The 15,988-nt window shown below is 42.0% G+C and overlaps 1 protein-coding gene across 2 annotated transcripts in view; it reads left to right on the forward strand.

Moving 5' to 3' along the window:
- The window catches only part of ttc9b (tetratricopeptide repeat domain 9B), a 29,748-nt gene that overhangs the window by 8,503 nt on the left and 5,257 nt on the right, over positions 1-15,988 (forward strand). The window contains exon 2 of one of the 2 annotated variants that reach the window (XM_037774713.1): positions 14,986-15,174. In XM_037774713.1, the coding sequence (XP_037630641.1) occupies positions 14,986-15,174 (189 nt within the window). The remainder of the gene's footprint in view (positions 1-14,985; positions 15,175-15,988) is intronic. The other variant, XM_037774714.1, reaches the window with a different exon arrangement.

Below are 15,988 nucleotides of genomic sequence, written 5' to 3' on the forward strand. Positions count from 1 at the left end.
TAGTTTATAACATGCATCTCATGCCGCCTTATCTACAATAAACACCATATAGAGTTATAATTTCCTGTTCACATGGAAATAAAATATGTTAAATGTAGTCACAAGCTGCAATTAGTGGGGCACAAGCACAAAGTGACGTCTGAATGCCGTTTGGGGCAGGTTTTATAGCTAATTTTCGCTAAAAATTATGCTATGGGAGTGGTGATAGTGACTCAAACAATGACCTGAAAAATGTTTTGATTTGGCCTGAATGACTGGAAAATCATGTAAATTTCAAAGTGCCAAATTCATCCTTTACTGAATGTGTGTGACCCCTTTTTACACGTGGCATTAAAATGTGATCTGCATCTGGATACGTTATCTGGATAAGGAAAAACTTACTCAGTATGCATTGGGATTGGAATTTGGAGGTGGTCAGGCTAACAATGTGATCAAGTCTCAGCCAGGTGTAAATGCAATTCATACAGCGAAAAAAACAACAAGTTGAAAGGTCGCCTAACTCCGTCTCTTCCTGCTTGCTTAAGAATGCCTGGCGCTACAGTTAGTAGCAGTAATGTTTGCTACCAAGTCCTGGCCTCACCTGGGGTGCCCCATGTTTGTTGACACATAATTAACTTGCATATTGAGATCCGATCACAATTTGGGCACAGTCTAGAAAAACAAGAACGCTTTTTAATACCAGGTGTAAATGCTAAGACGCATGGATCATCTATCATTATTCAGGTAACATATCCAGATACAGATCACATGTTAGTACCAGCTGTAAATGTGTTTTTCTCATCATGTGTCCTGTATTCAGAGCCTCGGGGCCATCAATGAACGTCTGAACCACGACATCCAATTACAGGCCTTACACTAAAGATTTAATGATTCAGTTTGTGGCATCAACATCTGTTTCCTTGCTGGACCAGAAATAAAAGCTTCGGCCTTAACGGCCTTCGTCATCAATCATAGAGCTGTAGCGCTACTATCGCTGCCTTGAAAACTCACCAGATCACAGCCTCTAAGCCCAATCGTGCTTCATATGGGGGTCGTATTAGAATAATGTCAGTGATGTGTAACACCAGACGGGTTGATTTCACCAGTCCACCCTATAACCCGCTGCTGGGGAACAGTCGAGGCTTGCTTACAAAGGCAGAACAGAACAGAAAACTCTTCCCTTTCATCTCCTGCCAGCTCCGTCACAGGGGACGTGGTGGAGCGCCTGTGATAAAGGCAGAAGATGAAAGTGAGGACGAAACGAGATGAGGAGATGAACTGTGAGATAGAGGGGTTAAGATGAGGGGAAAGCAGGGTTGTATAAGCAGTTGGGAGACGGAAAAGGACATGCCTGGTGCTTTTGGAGAGAAGAAACGCACAATGCAATGTGCTCGTAGGAGGATGGAGGAGGAAGAGGGTGAGAAGGGGGATGGGGGGAGGTTTGGTTGGAGTTTTTCCTCCCTCTATGCGTGTACGTCCGCCATTGGAGGGGGGGGTCAGAGCCGAATGAGAGTCGCCACCATGTGCCAGGGCTGCAGATGGCATGGCATTGCTGTCAGGGGTACGACTGGCACTCCCTCCACTGTACCACTCACACTGTACTGTTTTCTCTGTGCCAACACTATGAATTACCTCACAGCTGAGAGAGAGAGAGAGAGAGATTTGGAGGATGGGGGAAGGGGTGAGTCAGTAGAAAAAGATGCAGAGGCTGAAAATGGGGGAGGGTGTGAAACCAAGGGAGCGGGTGAAACTGGACAGAACCCATAAAACGATGGGATTATACGACGGAGGAGGGAGACTGTAAAGGAGAGTGACAAGTAGGGAAGGAGAGGAGGGACAATCTTGCCTCTATGACCTCTAAGTAGAGAAGGGAGCGCTTTTTAGAGCTGCATTTTTATTTTTATTTTTTTTATTGTGAGATGGACGCTGAGAAATCCAATCCAGACCAAACTGATTTATATCAGAGCTCTGACAGGCCCAGATGACTCCTGTCACAAGAGGAAATAAGATTCAGTCATCTGTCAGGAAGAATATGAAAGAGAGGAGACAGGCAAGAAGAGGAAGAGGACATGAGGGCAACCAACAATAGTTTTATTAGACTTTTTGTCACATCTAGTTTTAATTGAAGCTATGTTAGTGTTCACAAAGTTCAGTTGTCTAGAAAACTAGACTTCTACACGTCCTCATGACTCTGTTTTCAGGCTTTAAAAAAAATCTAGCCTGTGACGGGAGACTTTGGCCAATCACAGATAATATCTGAGAGAGAGCGTTCCTATAAGCTGGGCTCTGGCTGGTGGGCGGTGCTTGGTATTTCCTCAACTGATCTCAACATGGCTGCCGGGTCACAAACGTTCTCATTTTACAGCTAAACAGTACACTACAAGATGTTTCTGAAAACAATTGAGGCGAGAAATAGGCATTACAGTAACAGAATATTGGTTCATATTTGATCAGCGTTGCCTAGTTTGATCGGTTGATCGGAGTTTGCGAGTGATTGACAGCTGCACAGAGACGGCAGACTCCAGCTCGGCTCTGATTGGTTGTTTTCCTCCAGTCTGTGAAATCTTGCAGATGCCATTAGGAGCACCGGAGGACACAGAGGCACATGATTTTTTTCAGATTACCTGTATCATGTACTACTGTCAGGATATAGCGACCGTTTTATAAAAAAAACTTTTTTTAATCCTATTTGCTCCATTTCTACCCACTACAGCTTTAATGCAAAGTGCAGCTGAGGCTGATGGGAATGTCATTATAGTTGCAGATATTTGGTCATAAACCAAAGAATTGAACACAACGTTTGAAATTTTGACCTGATCATAGTGCAACAGGAAAAGTTATGGGATCGTCAAAGTTATTACAATTCATCTTGACGGGAACATGAATGCCTGCAGCCAAAATTCATGGCAATCCAGCCAATAGTTGTTGTGAGAGCAAAGGTGATTCTCTTAAAATGCAGGGTGCCAGACCAATTATTTGGCCAACACAGTGGTTCAGATGTTGTAATAAAACTGTCTTTGCTGTTTGAATGCCTTTAAGGCCCATTTAATGTGGTTAGTGTCTCTGGTGTGCCATAGGGCCTGGTTGTACTGCAGTGCGTCACACAGAAGTTAAGTTAACTGGCTTGGAACAGGAAATAAAGATTTGCATTTAAGTACCTTCAGCAGAATTACATTTTGCTGACATCTCAGGGATTTATTGTAATGCTTTTGTTGGGCCCATGTGTTTGTGATATGTGTGTGTGATTTAGATTTTTGGACTGTAATCATTTTCGGATGTGGACTGACAGTTGTGTGAAGTACTGAATAAATTGAAAGTGTCTGTCAAAGCTTTTTTTAGTCCGTAGTTGGAAGTCATGGCATCAGCTGAGAGCAAACTGAAGCAGATGCCCTTTCCTGACACCCTCAGAGAGAGAGAGAGAGAGAGAGAGAGAGAGAGAGATATGCAGAATATTCATCCTCTGTAAGCCATCAGTAATGACAATTTGCTATTTGCGCATATCTAACACCCTGAGCTCCAGTGGACGGTTCAAAGTAAACCAACTGGCTGTTTATATTTATCCGCAGAGCTCCATGCTGATATAAAGCCCATGTTGGTCGCTATCTGAGCTTTCCCTGCTGCCTTACATGCACTGCCGGGGGTTGACATTGAAAACGCGTCCTTGTTACAGCCTGTTTGTGAAGGCAGTGAAATGTAAAGGTTGTGTTCAGTCCTATTTGCTGATCCAACACTGACGGTGATCCTCAGTGGAGCAGGTTTACCAGCACATTAACACGTGTGCTGTAAAATATTTAAAAAATGATAAATTATAAAGCAAAATTTGGAGTTCAAATGTGAAATTTAAAGCTGCTATCACCAAGAATTGTATATTAACATTGGATCAAATGACTACTTGTATGTGGTGATGAACCCACAGATGATTATCACCCAAGCCTGTAGCTCCAAGGAGCTTTATAGTGTCCGTCCGTTGATGACATAATTAAAAGTGTGCCTGTGAAAAGTGGAAAATATGATGGAAATATTGTATTTATTTGTTTCGTGTATTAATTTGAGGAACGCTACAGTCTCCTCATCGCTCCACACAGATCTGATGTTTTTATCTGTTGCCATTTTTTGTATCTTCAGCGACATTTATTCACATGTACGTTGTGTTGCATTTTGTTTTTATAGATGCATCAATTTTCCTACCACAGGCTACACTTTTTATATATGTATATAATACAAAATTATATAAATAATGGATGGAAACAAACTTATTATTTTAATTCACTCCCACCGCTCTCATCAGCGTAGTTTTTGGCTGCAGTAGGCAGCTGTTTTCAGCACAAAAAGCTCTTAAAACCCCACTGTACGTTACCTTTCCAGTCCCGATCAGCAGACAGACACAGTTAACGACTAGCTGGTGAATAGTGGAGCATTAAGCAGCTAAAGCGGCGGCTGTAGCTCAGTGGTTGTCCTTCAACTATTCCCCCGGTTCCTACTGTCAACATGTCAAAGTGTCCTTGAGCGAGACACTTAACCCCAAGTTGCTCCCTGGGCGCTTCACAGCAGCTCACTGCTTCTTAGGATGGGTTAAATGCAGAGGTCAAATTTCATGTATCTACCTGTATGTGATGAATCTAATAAATTTAATTTAAAGAGCCAGATATTTCCCTCGGAAGTTGGTAGAGACCAAAAACAGAGCTAAAAGAGCGTGAATATTATACTTATATATTCATCTGATGGACACAAACATGACTCCAAATGAATCTAAATGTTGCTCCGTGTCTGCTGAATGTGTAAATATTCAGTACGCACTGATCCAGAAGAAAGCAGGCTGCCAACACATGGCTGTATCTTTTTTAGAAATTATGAAAGCTCATGCTTTAGCCATTCATTTACTTCAAGTACTTAGTGGAAAAGCTTTAGTACCTCGCAGATTAAGGCTGACTCTGTGAGATTCTGAGCCAAACCATTTGGCACTTCTCTGTTGACCTTTCCAAAGACTCCCTCATCTGTCTTGTAGCCGGTATAATGCAGAGAGCATGTTTCTCACAGCTACTGTATACATTATCCAAACAACACTGATACAAATACAGGAAGTGGATCAATATTAGCAAGCACAGCCATAGTCTGCTTCACAATGTTTGACAAGGGAGTGCGTGTTCAGAGTGGGTAGAAGCTGTTTGACAGCTAAAGGCAAGAATCTGTCCAGCGTCCACAGATGACATCACCGATCAGATAACGACCTCGCTAAGGGCCACAACAAAATCATGTCTCCGTCAGGAAGTTCAACTGCAGATGTAACTCCTTTTATGCTTTATTAAACTGCACTTATGTACTATTTGAATGTTCTACTCATGGGAGTAAAAGTAATATAGAACATCCTGGATCCTCCTTTGGCCCTCGGACACTTAAGAATATAAAATACATTTTAATAATAACCAGTTGTAATGACTTGTGCTCTTCATTTTGTCTCAAGGCCTCAAGAAACCCCACAATGACCCACCCTGAACACTGTAGGGTTACATTACAGACGAGAAGAAATTGCTCACCTTAAGTCCTGGAAAATGCGATGCGCAACGGAGAGCATTAAATGGTTTCATCTTTGGTGAAGTCATAGAGAAGATTGCTTCCTCACTTGTATAAATATTTAAGTAGGTGAGCATTAATCCTGAGTCAGCGACTATTTTAGGAGAGTGCAACAATGTGGGACGGTGTTTGATGGAGCAAGGTAGGAGACGATGAAGCATGGGTTGAGGTTTGAGGGTGAGGATGTGTGGCAAAAGACAACTGAGGTAATGTCGTAATCTCTTAGTCATGTTACTGGAAACACTCGGTATACTGGTGGGACTAGACGAACTCCCTCCGCCCCTCAACTCCCTGTGAGATCTAACAGAATAATCTGACTACTTTACTTCATTTCCCTCCCAGGATCAGTGTTGCACTCTGGGTAATCCATGCAAATATGTTTGATGTACCAGCAGTTTACAAGCACATTCGGTGTCAGAGAGTTATGGGGGGTTCAACATACCAGGGGGTTTCTTTGGAGGGGGGCGAGACAAATGCTGTGAGGTTAGCATCATAAATGTAATTCATCTTCTTGCCGAGAGTTAGAGAAGAAACAGCTAGCCTGGCTCCGTCCAAAAGTAACAAAATATGGCTACCAGCACCTCTAAAGCTCACTAATTAACATATACCCCCGCCTCATAAAACCACAAATTGTAATTTTTTCGCTTCAGTTTTTGTACTCCTCAAATAAAATATATAACATATTCATTTGTGAGATATGCCAAACGTTCTCACTACCAACTTGTCAAATACCACAGCTTGGTCAGTGGCCCTAAGCTTCAAACTTTGACGCTCTAGGTACCCATCTATTGTCAGTTTTGGACGTGTCAGGGACGGCGTGCCAGTTTCCGCTCGTTACATGCATACAGTCTCTTTTCAAATTAAAATTTCAAGGTTTACGTAGTTTTTAGGTTTAGTTACGCAACAAAACTACTTGGTTAGGATTAGGAAAATATTATGGTTTGGGTTCAAATAAAGTGTGTTTGTTGTGTAAAATAAGTACACTTGTTACATAACTGGCGCTGAGTAGGCTAAAATAGGTCAAGGTTTACTTGGTTTCACACGGGGCACAAACGACGGTCTCCTTGGTGAAAGTCGTTTGACCCATCCTTCCAAAGTCGTTTGACCCATCCATCCTCCCGCCATATGCGGACTTTCTCGCTCTTTATACTACGTCAGTTGCTCTGACCGTCTAATAATGACGTGAATGAGTTTACATTGGAGTCACTTGAAAGCCTGGTGCATCTAATACAGACACTAAATTGTGGCCCGGTGCGTCTGTATCAGATGCCAAGGGGCACTGACCAAGCTGCGTTATTTGACATGTTGGGAGTGAGAACAGGTTGTAAAGGCAAGTAAGCAGATTTTGTTAAATTTGGACAGAACCAGGCTAGCAATGCCTAACCTTGACCATTCAAGGTCAATACCTATTCTCAACCTTCTTGCAAGAGTTTTGCAACTTGTGGGTTACCTTCTAGACACGACCCTGGTTGAGAGCGTTCACACATTATTCCAGGAATGCTTTAAATCTTATAGTCACATCATTTAGCCTAAAAAAGCTTCATGGCTGTGTTGCGGTCTTTGGAGTGGTTCGTTGATAAGTGAAACTTGATACATATTACAGTGTATTGCTCTTTTTAAATTAGTTGAAGCTATTATATTAGTGTTAATATTGGATTTTATTCAGATGTAACTGTCAGCAATAGTGACTTTGTATAATAATGGTGGCCATTTTCCATTCAGCAGTTCTTTCCATCAAGTGGGACATTTCGGGGATTTCTGACAGCCGTTATATCGTCTCCCACAACAAGGGGCCTGGAGCGTTTTTTCTGGCTCCGTTGCCCATAATTACGGCCTGAATCAAATGACATGAACGCAGCATAAGCTAACCAATTGCTGGCTGTAACCTTTTATTGAACAGATCTATATGAGAGTGGTGTCGATCTTCTCATCTAACTCTTGGCGAGAAAGCAAATAAGCGTATTTCACAAAACGTTGAACTATTCCTTCAACCAAAGTCATGCAGTTTTCAAGATGGATCAGCAAACTACACATATGGAGGTATGATGGAAGTTTCCTGTCATCCCTTCCATCAGAATCCACACATACAGTATAGGCCTACGCTTCTCAACCTTTGCTATAAATTTTCAGTCTGTACACATCAGAATAGTCGTGCTCATTAAACACAGCTCTGACTCATTTGTAAGGCTCATCCCGGCATTCTACATTTGCGACTACTCCAGAGGGGCCTGTTGAGGCCTCTGAGACGCACACAGTCAAACAAGAGAGATGAGAGAGAGTAATTATGAGGGTGTTTTGTCACCATATGGAGCTGCATTAGTCCTCCGCTACAGTGACACGCAATCAAAGAGATCATCTGCACCACTTGTTTTAAGCGAAATGGCATTTGATGACAAAAAACATCTTTGTGTAATGATGAATCACAGGATTCATTATGTTTATTTCCTCTAAGGAAAAGAGCCTATTTTATATCCCTTATGTCACATGTCGAGTGATAAAAAAGATACTAAAACAAGCAGGTGCTGCTTTATCGGGCTGACTGCTTCCTTTAAACAGCATTGGGTATAAAATATCCCTACATGAGATGAAAAGCAGCAACTTCTCAGAAATTGGAGACACAATAAGAAGGAAGAAAAGATAGACGATAATGCAGGTGGTGGCTGGTGAAGGTGGAGTAAATGCTGTGTCACGTCAGTGCAGACTTAGCTTGTGATAAAGCAAACTGCAAACTGTAGCCCTGTCCCTCTCAATAACAGACAAAGGCATTCGCAAAAGGCTTTAGGTGGAGCTATTCTTAGTGGGCCTGGAGAGACTGTCCGAGAGTTGTGACGTCAGCATGTGTTGGATCGGATTTTGCTCCGAGATTGTACGTGTGAGGCGATTTTCATAACGATGACTGTGCACGGTTTATTTTTCTCTGTAAATAAATCTGTGACATTTGTAAAGGAGAAATGGTGAAAGGTGAGGAGGAGGAGGAGGATGAGGAGGAGGAGGTCAGGGCGGTGCACAGTGACACTGCCGGGAAGAAATGGAGGAGTGAAGGACGAGGAGGGTGAGGAGACAAGGGTTGTGTGTCTCCGTGAGAGTGATGGGTCTCTCCATCTGCCATTATCTTCCCGCAGAACTAATTACAAGGTGATGGACAGCAGACTAATCAGCAGGGCCACGACTGGCGTTAAATTAGCCGGATCGTGGTGTCACGCCTGGTGTGATGGAGAGGAGGGAAGACAGCGGGAGGTGGAGGGGGCATGAGTCCAGAGGGACGATGAGGCGGTGTAGAGGAAGAGGAGGATGCAGAGTTGAAACCATGTATCATAGGATCTGCTTCCTCCTCTGCGTTTATCTCTCTCCTCTTGTCCTCTATACCTTTCATACAGAGATCCTGTCAGCTGTGTCTGGATTTTGTTTCGTCAGTGCTGTCTCTGTCTCTATCTCTGTCCTCCCTCGCCCCCTGTCTCTCTTGTCTCATTTCAGCTTCCTGCCTCTCTCTCTCTCTCTTTTATTCCTCCCAGGCTTTGGCGCTCTGTCAGCTAAATGAAAGCGAGTCTCTATGCAGGCTCTGTGTTGTTGTTTTTTTCAGACATGATGCTTCAGGCAAACCAGTGGGGTTCCTGAGCATGTGTTAACCACTCCCACTCACCGCACCTCTCATTCCACATTCAAGCAACGGAAACGCACATTCACATACTTGAGTCGACAGCTGCTTTGCACCTGTTGGCTTTTTTCTGGGTTGAAACATTCAAATGCATTTTTCTGTTCCATTTATTTCCAATTTCCTGTGTTTTATCTATTTTTTGCCTCTCGTTAAATCTGGCTGTGAGACAGAGGTTCCTCAGGAAGAGAAAAAGATGTTCGCACTCATGACGCTGACACTAAATGTCTCAGCTCCAGCTCAATCTTCTGTTCATGTCCCTCATTACGACAAATTTATCTCGCCTGCAACACTGATTTCCCGTATACAGTCACACCTCATTATTCCTCCTCTCTCATCTCTCGTTACACTTGATGAGCAGCATGGATGTGATGGACTGCGTCTCCGAACACGGTGGTTCCCAACCTCTTTGGCTTGTGTCTAGGTCTGCAACTAACACGTATTTTCTCAATTAATCACTTTGGAAAAAGTTGTTTTTCTCCCTCACTAGGCCCCCAACGTTAACAGTGTTTGTGTCTGCTTGATAATTAATTTCAGTCCAATGTTTCAGTTTATCTGATAAGTTATCAATCAGATTATATAAATAAAACATTTTGTTTAATTTATTTGTTTTATTGTTGTTTCACAGCTTTTATTACTTTTTTGTTCTTTTTGCTTTAGCTTTATTTAGTTTTGTTGAATTTCCTGGGTTCCTTTTTTGTCTCTGTTTCAGTAATCTACTCCCGTCTATCAACTTGCTTTTTCAACAACCCTTATTAAAGTATTTTAAAGTATCAGCCCTTTAAAGGGGACATATGCTCATTTTCAGGTTCACACTTGTATTTTGGGTTTATACTAGAACATATTTACATGCTTTAATATTAAAAAAACACATTATTTTTCTCTCAGTCTGTCTGAATATACCTGTATTCAGATACCCAAATGTATGTGCACAAGCACTGAAAAAGTGAGTTTTTCATGATATGTCCCCTTTAAATCGGGTGAGAGCACTATAATTACGTAAATGTTTTGTCTAAAAAATGTCAGAGGACAGTGAAAAATTACCGTTATTATTTCCTACAGCCCAAGGTGGCATTTTGATATTACTTGTTTAATCCAACCATCAGTTGCAAACCTAAATATATTCAGTTTACCATCAAATATGACAAAGAAAAACAGCAAATCCTCAGATTTGAGAACCAGAGAATGTTGAAAACATGACTGAAAAGATTAATCGCTTATCAGAATAGTTGTAGATTGATTTTCTGTTGATTGACTAATTGATTAATCAACTAATCCAGCACTAATCATTTCTGCTCTACTACTGACCTCTTGTCACCAGCTGCATGTTTAACAGTTGGCTGGCTGCACCACCAGACAAGAACAGTCAATATTGGACGGTTTTGCAAAACCCTGGATTACATCAAAATGCCCACGGTTTTCAAATTCTTGCTTTCTACTAGAGCTGCAGCGATTAATTCATTAGTTGTAAACTATTAAATTAATTGCCAATTATTTTGATAATCAAGTAATCGGTTTGAGTCATTTTTTAAGAAAAAAAACTCAAAATTCTCAGGTTACAGCTTCTTAAATCTGAATATGTTCTGGTTTCTTTACTCCTCTATGACAGTAAACTGAATATCTTTGAGTTGTGGACAAAACAAGACATTTGAGGACGTCATCTTGGGCTTTGAGAAACACTGATAGACATTTTTCATTTTACAGACCAAATAACTAATTGGTTAATCGAGAAAATAAGCGACAGATTAATCGACAAAAAAAATAATTGTTAGTTTCAGAATGGTTAAAGTGATGAGGGAAATATTGTGGTTACAGCTAATAAAATATGGTTTGGATTAAATGACAAAAACACTTATTTAAGGTCAATAAAGACACAAGTGCTAACTGCAAGTTTGTGATGGGAGGTGAACTCTGGTCTCTTACATAAAAGTACTAAATGTCCACCCACCACATCTTTACCACCACATTCGCCTCACTTCATGAAGGGCACGCCACTTCCTGCATTGGCCTTGGATCTAAATCATGGATGTAATTTCTAGGTTTACTGGGCTGGTCCACTCCTTGTGACCAGATCAGCCAGAGAGTGTAATTCAGCCTTTAATTTATGAGGAAAAAAGCAAAGCAGTTTAGCATCTACCCAGAAGTGCAAACAGCAGTAAAGTGCAGAGTAATGTACAGAAGGAGCAGAATAAATATAGAGCGCAGAGGATATAATAAAACAGGAACCCTCAGACTCCCATGTCTCTGTCTCTCAGTGACTGGGACACCTTGGCTCCAGTGATATTGTGCTGCTCTTGTTTTATGGTTCCTCTGTCTGTCTGTGTCTCTGCCCAGCCTGCTCCGATGATCCCGTCATCATCACACCCTTAATGCATCTCACCACACTCTACATTTCCTCTGGCACGCCATCCATCTGCCTAATGGGCCAGCAGGGTGTGGCCGGCCAGTCATCACTTGTGCACACTGCCTTTGTGTGTTTGTGTATCTGTACAGTCATGTTTTTTAACCATTGTTTGCATTAAGCAGTTCATTTAAAGACACCTGTGTGTGGTTGGGTCGTCATATATTATAATCCCACCCTTGTTTACGCCCACTTGTTCGTTCACATTACCCGTGTTACCGTGTATGACTCTGCCCATGTCTTTGTATATCTGCTGTTTGCACTGTAGGTGTGTGTGTGTGTTATCCGTCCTACGTTCGTGTGTGAGTGCCGGTGAACTCTTTCTAACTGCGTCAGCTCTTAGGCCATTATGGACTGTAACTGAATCCTCTGAAAGCCGTCCACTGCTGCAGGGCGATGATGGATGGATGGATGGATGGATGGGTGTGTGTGGAGGGATGAGAGCAGTCATGTCGTAGTCGGACGGTTGTAAAAACAAACAAGAGGAGTGGAGTCTGTGGAGAGGTGTGCAGCAGGAGAGGTAGAGGGCATCTGAGGTGCTTCCCACTGTAACGAGCTGACTTATGATCGCTGTAGACGGGAAGCGGCTTTGACCTTGCTGCTCCGCTCTGAGTCATGAGCTGGACTGAAAATGAGAGGGCTTGCTTTTGTTCTTCTTTAAATAATGATGGTATTAATACATTTTAAAGGCAGGGTCGGTGATCTTGAGAAACCAGCAAGAGTACACTAGAGTTTTAAAAATTATACAACCAAAAAAACCCAGACCGGTGCTTCCAACTCTTAGTCTTTTCCAATGGAAGTAGCTAGCAGTACCAGCTTCAAATTCTCCCTAAATCTATCAAGAAAGTCGTCAAGTCTGCAAAAAGCCACTCCCCCAAAATTATCATTATGAACATAAACATATCACAATGAATGTAAACAACGAACACGGCTATTGTTGGCACTCACAGCTGTAAAGCTATAGCAGCTTGTGGAAGACTGGTGACGCACAATGACTGCACAAGCAGACTGCGCGTAGGTAGACAGGCGGGTAGCTTGTCCAATCATTTCATTCGTGCCGGATGTAATGATTGGACGGGTTTATTACAGTCCTGCGACAGCCACAGATACCGGATTTTTTACTTTTTTATCAGAGCATTTGGTTTATTGATTGCTGTCGGGATGCAATGAGAATTTCAACTAATACAACAAAAAAATGGCTCTAACATCTTTACCAACCCTACCTTTAAATACTCTATATGACAACTTTATTACAAGAAAGGCAACAGAAAGGTCTTGACAGGAGGAAACAACCAAAGTTAGTTGCAGACTACTATTAGTTAGTCTGCAAAAGCCAGCTAACTAAATAAATAGTTAAAATTGTTAAAACGCATCTCAGTTTTGGAGAGAATATGTATAGAACATGCAGATGTGTTATTTCAGTGTTTCAGTTTCATTCTAATTTTAAAGTCTAATTGCACCTCTCCCTATTTTAATTGCATGCGATGGAGTAAAGTTCATGTCTACAGCTGTGAGGCAGTGACTCAACAACACACACACACACACACAAACATACAGCACACAATGTACCACCTGCACCTACCAGACAACTTCAACCTCTAAATACCAAAACACATTGATTGTTATTGAATTGCTCTGTCCCCTGATGTCCATGGTGAATTATTTAGTGTTTTGCACTTGCGTTGCTGACAGGCAGACCTTCCTCAGTAAGTCTCTGAGGCTCGGAAGGGAGACGACATGATAGAGGACCACTAACTGCTTTTAACACACTCCCCCCTTTTAGTCTCCCCCAGGTCTCACCTCTTCTCCTCTACTTTAGCCTCCCACATACAAACCTCCTCTTCCTCATCCTCCTACTGCAGCCGTGCCCCTCATCCCTCCTCTCCCTCCTGACTCACCCCGCCTCCCGGCTAATAGTGCCTGACTCATGTTATTCACAGAGCTGTCTGTGTGTCAAGGGCAGACTCAGGGGGGAAAGAGGGAGGATGGAGGGAGGATGGAGGGAGGGAGGGTTAAACAGGAGTCAGATCTGACAGTGGAGGTACAAGGAGGGATAAAGGAATTTGTTTTTGATGTCTCATCAGATAGATTGAGACGCTGGCAGACAGAGATGGAAGGAGTGATGGAAAAAAGAAGTAGGTGGAAACAAAACCTCAAGTGCTTTTGATCACCAGTGATATCTGAGCCATCATTTAAAAGCTTTGGTGGACTAAAAGCGGTGTGTGTGTGCGTGTGTGTGTCTGTGTGTCTTTACTAATGAAGTTATTCCGATCTAAGCTGATCTTAGAGCTGCTGAGAAACGCTACAGCAAAGTGCTGCTGCAACACACATCTGTAGGATTGATGACTAAAATGAAATACAAGTCTTAGGCGACGCCGATAAGCTGCTTGAAATCCTCCTGGATCCACCTTCTCACATATGTTCACATTATACATATTGTTTTTTGTCATATGGATTGTCTATGCTGTATTTTCATTATGATGTTACTCTGTACACACGACATCAATTGCACGTCTGTCCATCCTGGAAGGGGGATCCCTCCTCTGTTGCTCTTCCTGGGGTTTCTTCCGTTTTTATTCCTTGTTAAAAGGGTTTTGGTTGAGTTTTTCCTTATCTGATGAGAGGGTCGCACTGTAAAGGACAGAGGGTGTCGTATCCTGTACAGATTGTAAAGCCCCCCGAGGCAAATTTGTGATTTTGGTGCTATACAAATAAAATTGACTTTACTTGACTCTTATTCTCCACATTGCACTTTCTGGTGTTTTTTTTTAAACAAGTAAAGTGTCAGGTTTAGATCCCCTGGCCTCAGATCTGTACTTCACCGCTCACATCTCATCCCAAAAGACTTCTGCGGTATCTGGCGCTCACTTGATCTCTGCATCCCTGCCCTTCTTTTCCTCATCTCTCCTGCTGCCCTCGTTGCTTACAACACATCTGCTAAGTCAGGAGCCTTTAAACATCCTCAATCCATCATTCTCAAGATGACATTATTCTCCTATTCTTGTATTTTGCATGTCGAGCTCAACAGCAGCATGTAGAGACATAACTCTCCTGCCCCGGGGCTCAAACTGCTTGCACGACTTTTTTGTGTCTCTTCTACGCCGCGAGACTTTTAGTATTTAGCTATTTATAGTCAGCTCACTGCCATCCTGAGGAGGAACTGTGGAGGCTAAATTTCACTGTGGCTCTATTAAAAGGCACAGAGTGAGATGTCAGCACAAATATCCCCGTTTTTGTTTCACACTCACGGGACCTACTTGTCTTTTAAACTTCACTAAATGAGACTCGAGGCAACTGTTTTAAATTCATCATTATTACAATTAATTTTTAAGCATTTTCAACTTACAAACGACTAACTTGTTCCCCGTCTTCCTCCCTGCAGCGTGTCTGTTGCAGTCAGAGCTGGTGAACTACGAGAGGGTGAAGGAGTACTGTCTGAAAGTGCTGAGCCACCAGAGAGACCACTTCAAGGCCATGTACCGAGCCGGCATCGCCTTCTATCACCTGGGTGACTACGAATGTGCCCTACGCTACCTGCGTGACGCCAAGAACCGCGAACCAACAGGTGATGGTGCTCTGTGCATTCAGTTACGCTCAAATAACAAGTGACAGAGTTGGACTCTGTAGTATTACTGCAGGTTGAGGCAGGAGTCTTTAGTTTTAAGATTATTGTATTTTACTGTAAGTTGAATTATAGTAAACTGGACTTAAGAACAGCTTATTGTTTAGAACACTGAAGCGAATGTGATAATTATCCATAATGTAAGTTATTATTAACTGTACAATGCAGACTTTGTGAAACAATTGGACATGTTCTTACCGTAGGTACCTTTGACAACAAGGAGTTCATGTCCTTGATATTTTTTATTTACTGATTGACTGATATTTTTTAATGAATTAACAGAGTTTGACTAACATGAGGGGAGTTGACATTATACAGTTAAACTATTAGCTGATTCAATAGTTTTTAACTCATTATGTTTAAATTTGAGGCAACAAAATAATACATAAATACAAGTTTTACGATTTCTCCCCCAGAATTTTATTCCCGACAGTGTGGAGAAGGCTTTGAGACACCATTTAGACGTTTGTGTTGGGAAGTAAAAGTGTAATTAAACTAAAAAAATAAAACATGAAAAGGAAGTAAATTGTAGAAACCCTCTTTTTACTTCTGAGAGTGGTGAGGGGTGTGTTTTGGGGTACTCTCCAAAAGCCTTTAAAAGTGGAGTTTATTGTGAACACAGTTATGTTTACATTCATTCACATTTACAACGCATTGTGTGTATCCGTGAGATGTAATAACCGTATTGAATGCCTTCCCGTCCTCATAAAAAAGAGCTGAATATTGGAATAACTTGAAACCCCCATTGTTTACATCCATATAT

The sequence above is a fragment of the Sebastes umbrosus genome, chromosome 7, assembly GCF_015220745.1.
Source record: "Sebastes umbrosus isolate fSebUmb1 chromosome 7, fSebUmb1.pri, whole genome shotgun sequence".
NCBI lineage: Eukaryota > Metazoa > Chordata > Actinopteri > Perciformes > Sebastidae > Sebastes > Sebastes umbrosus.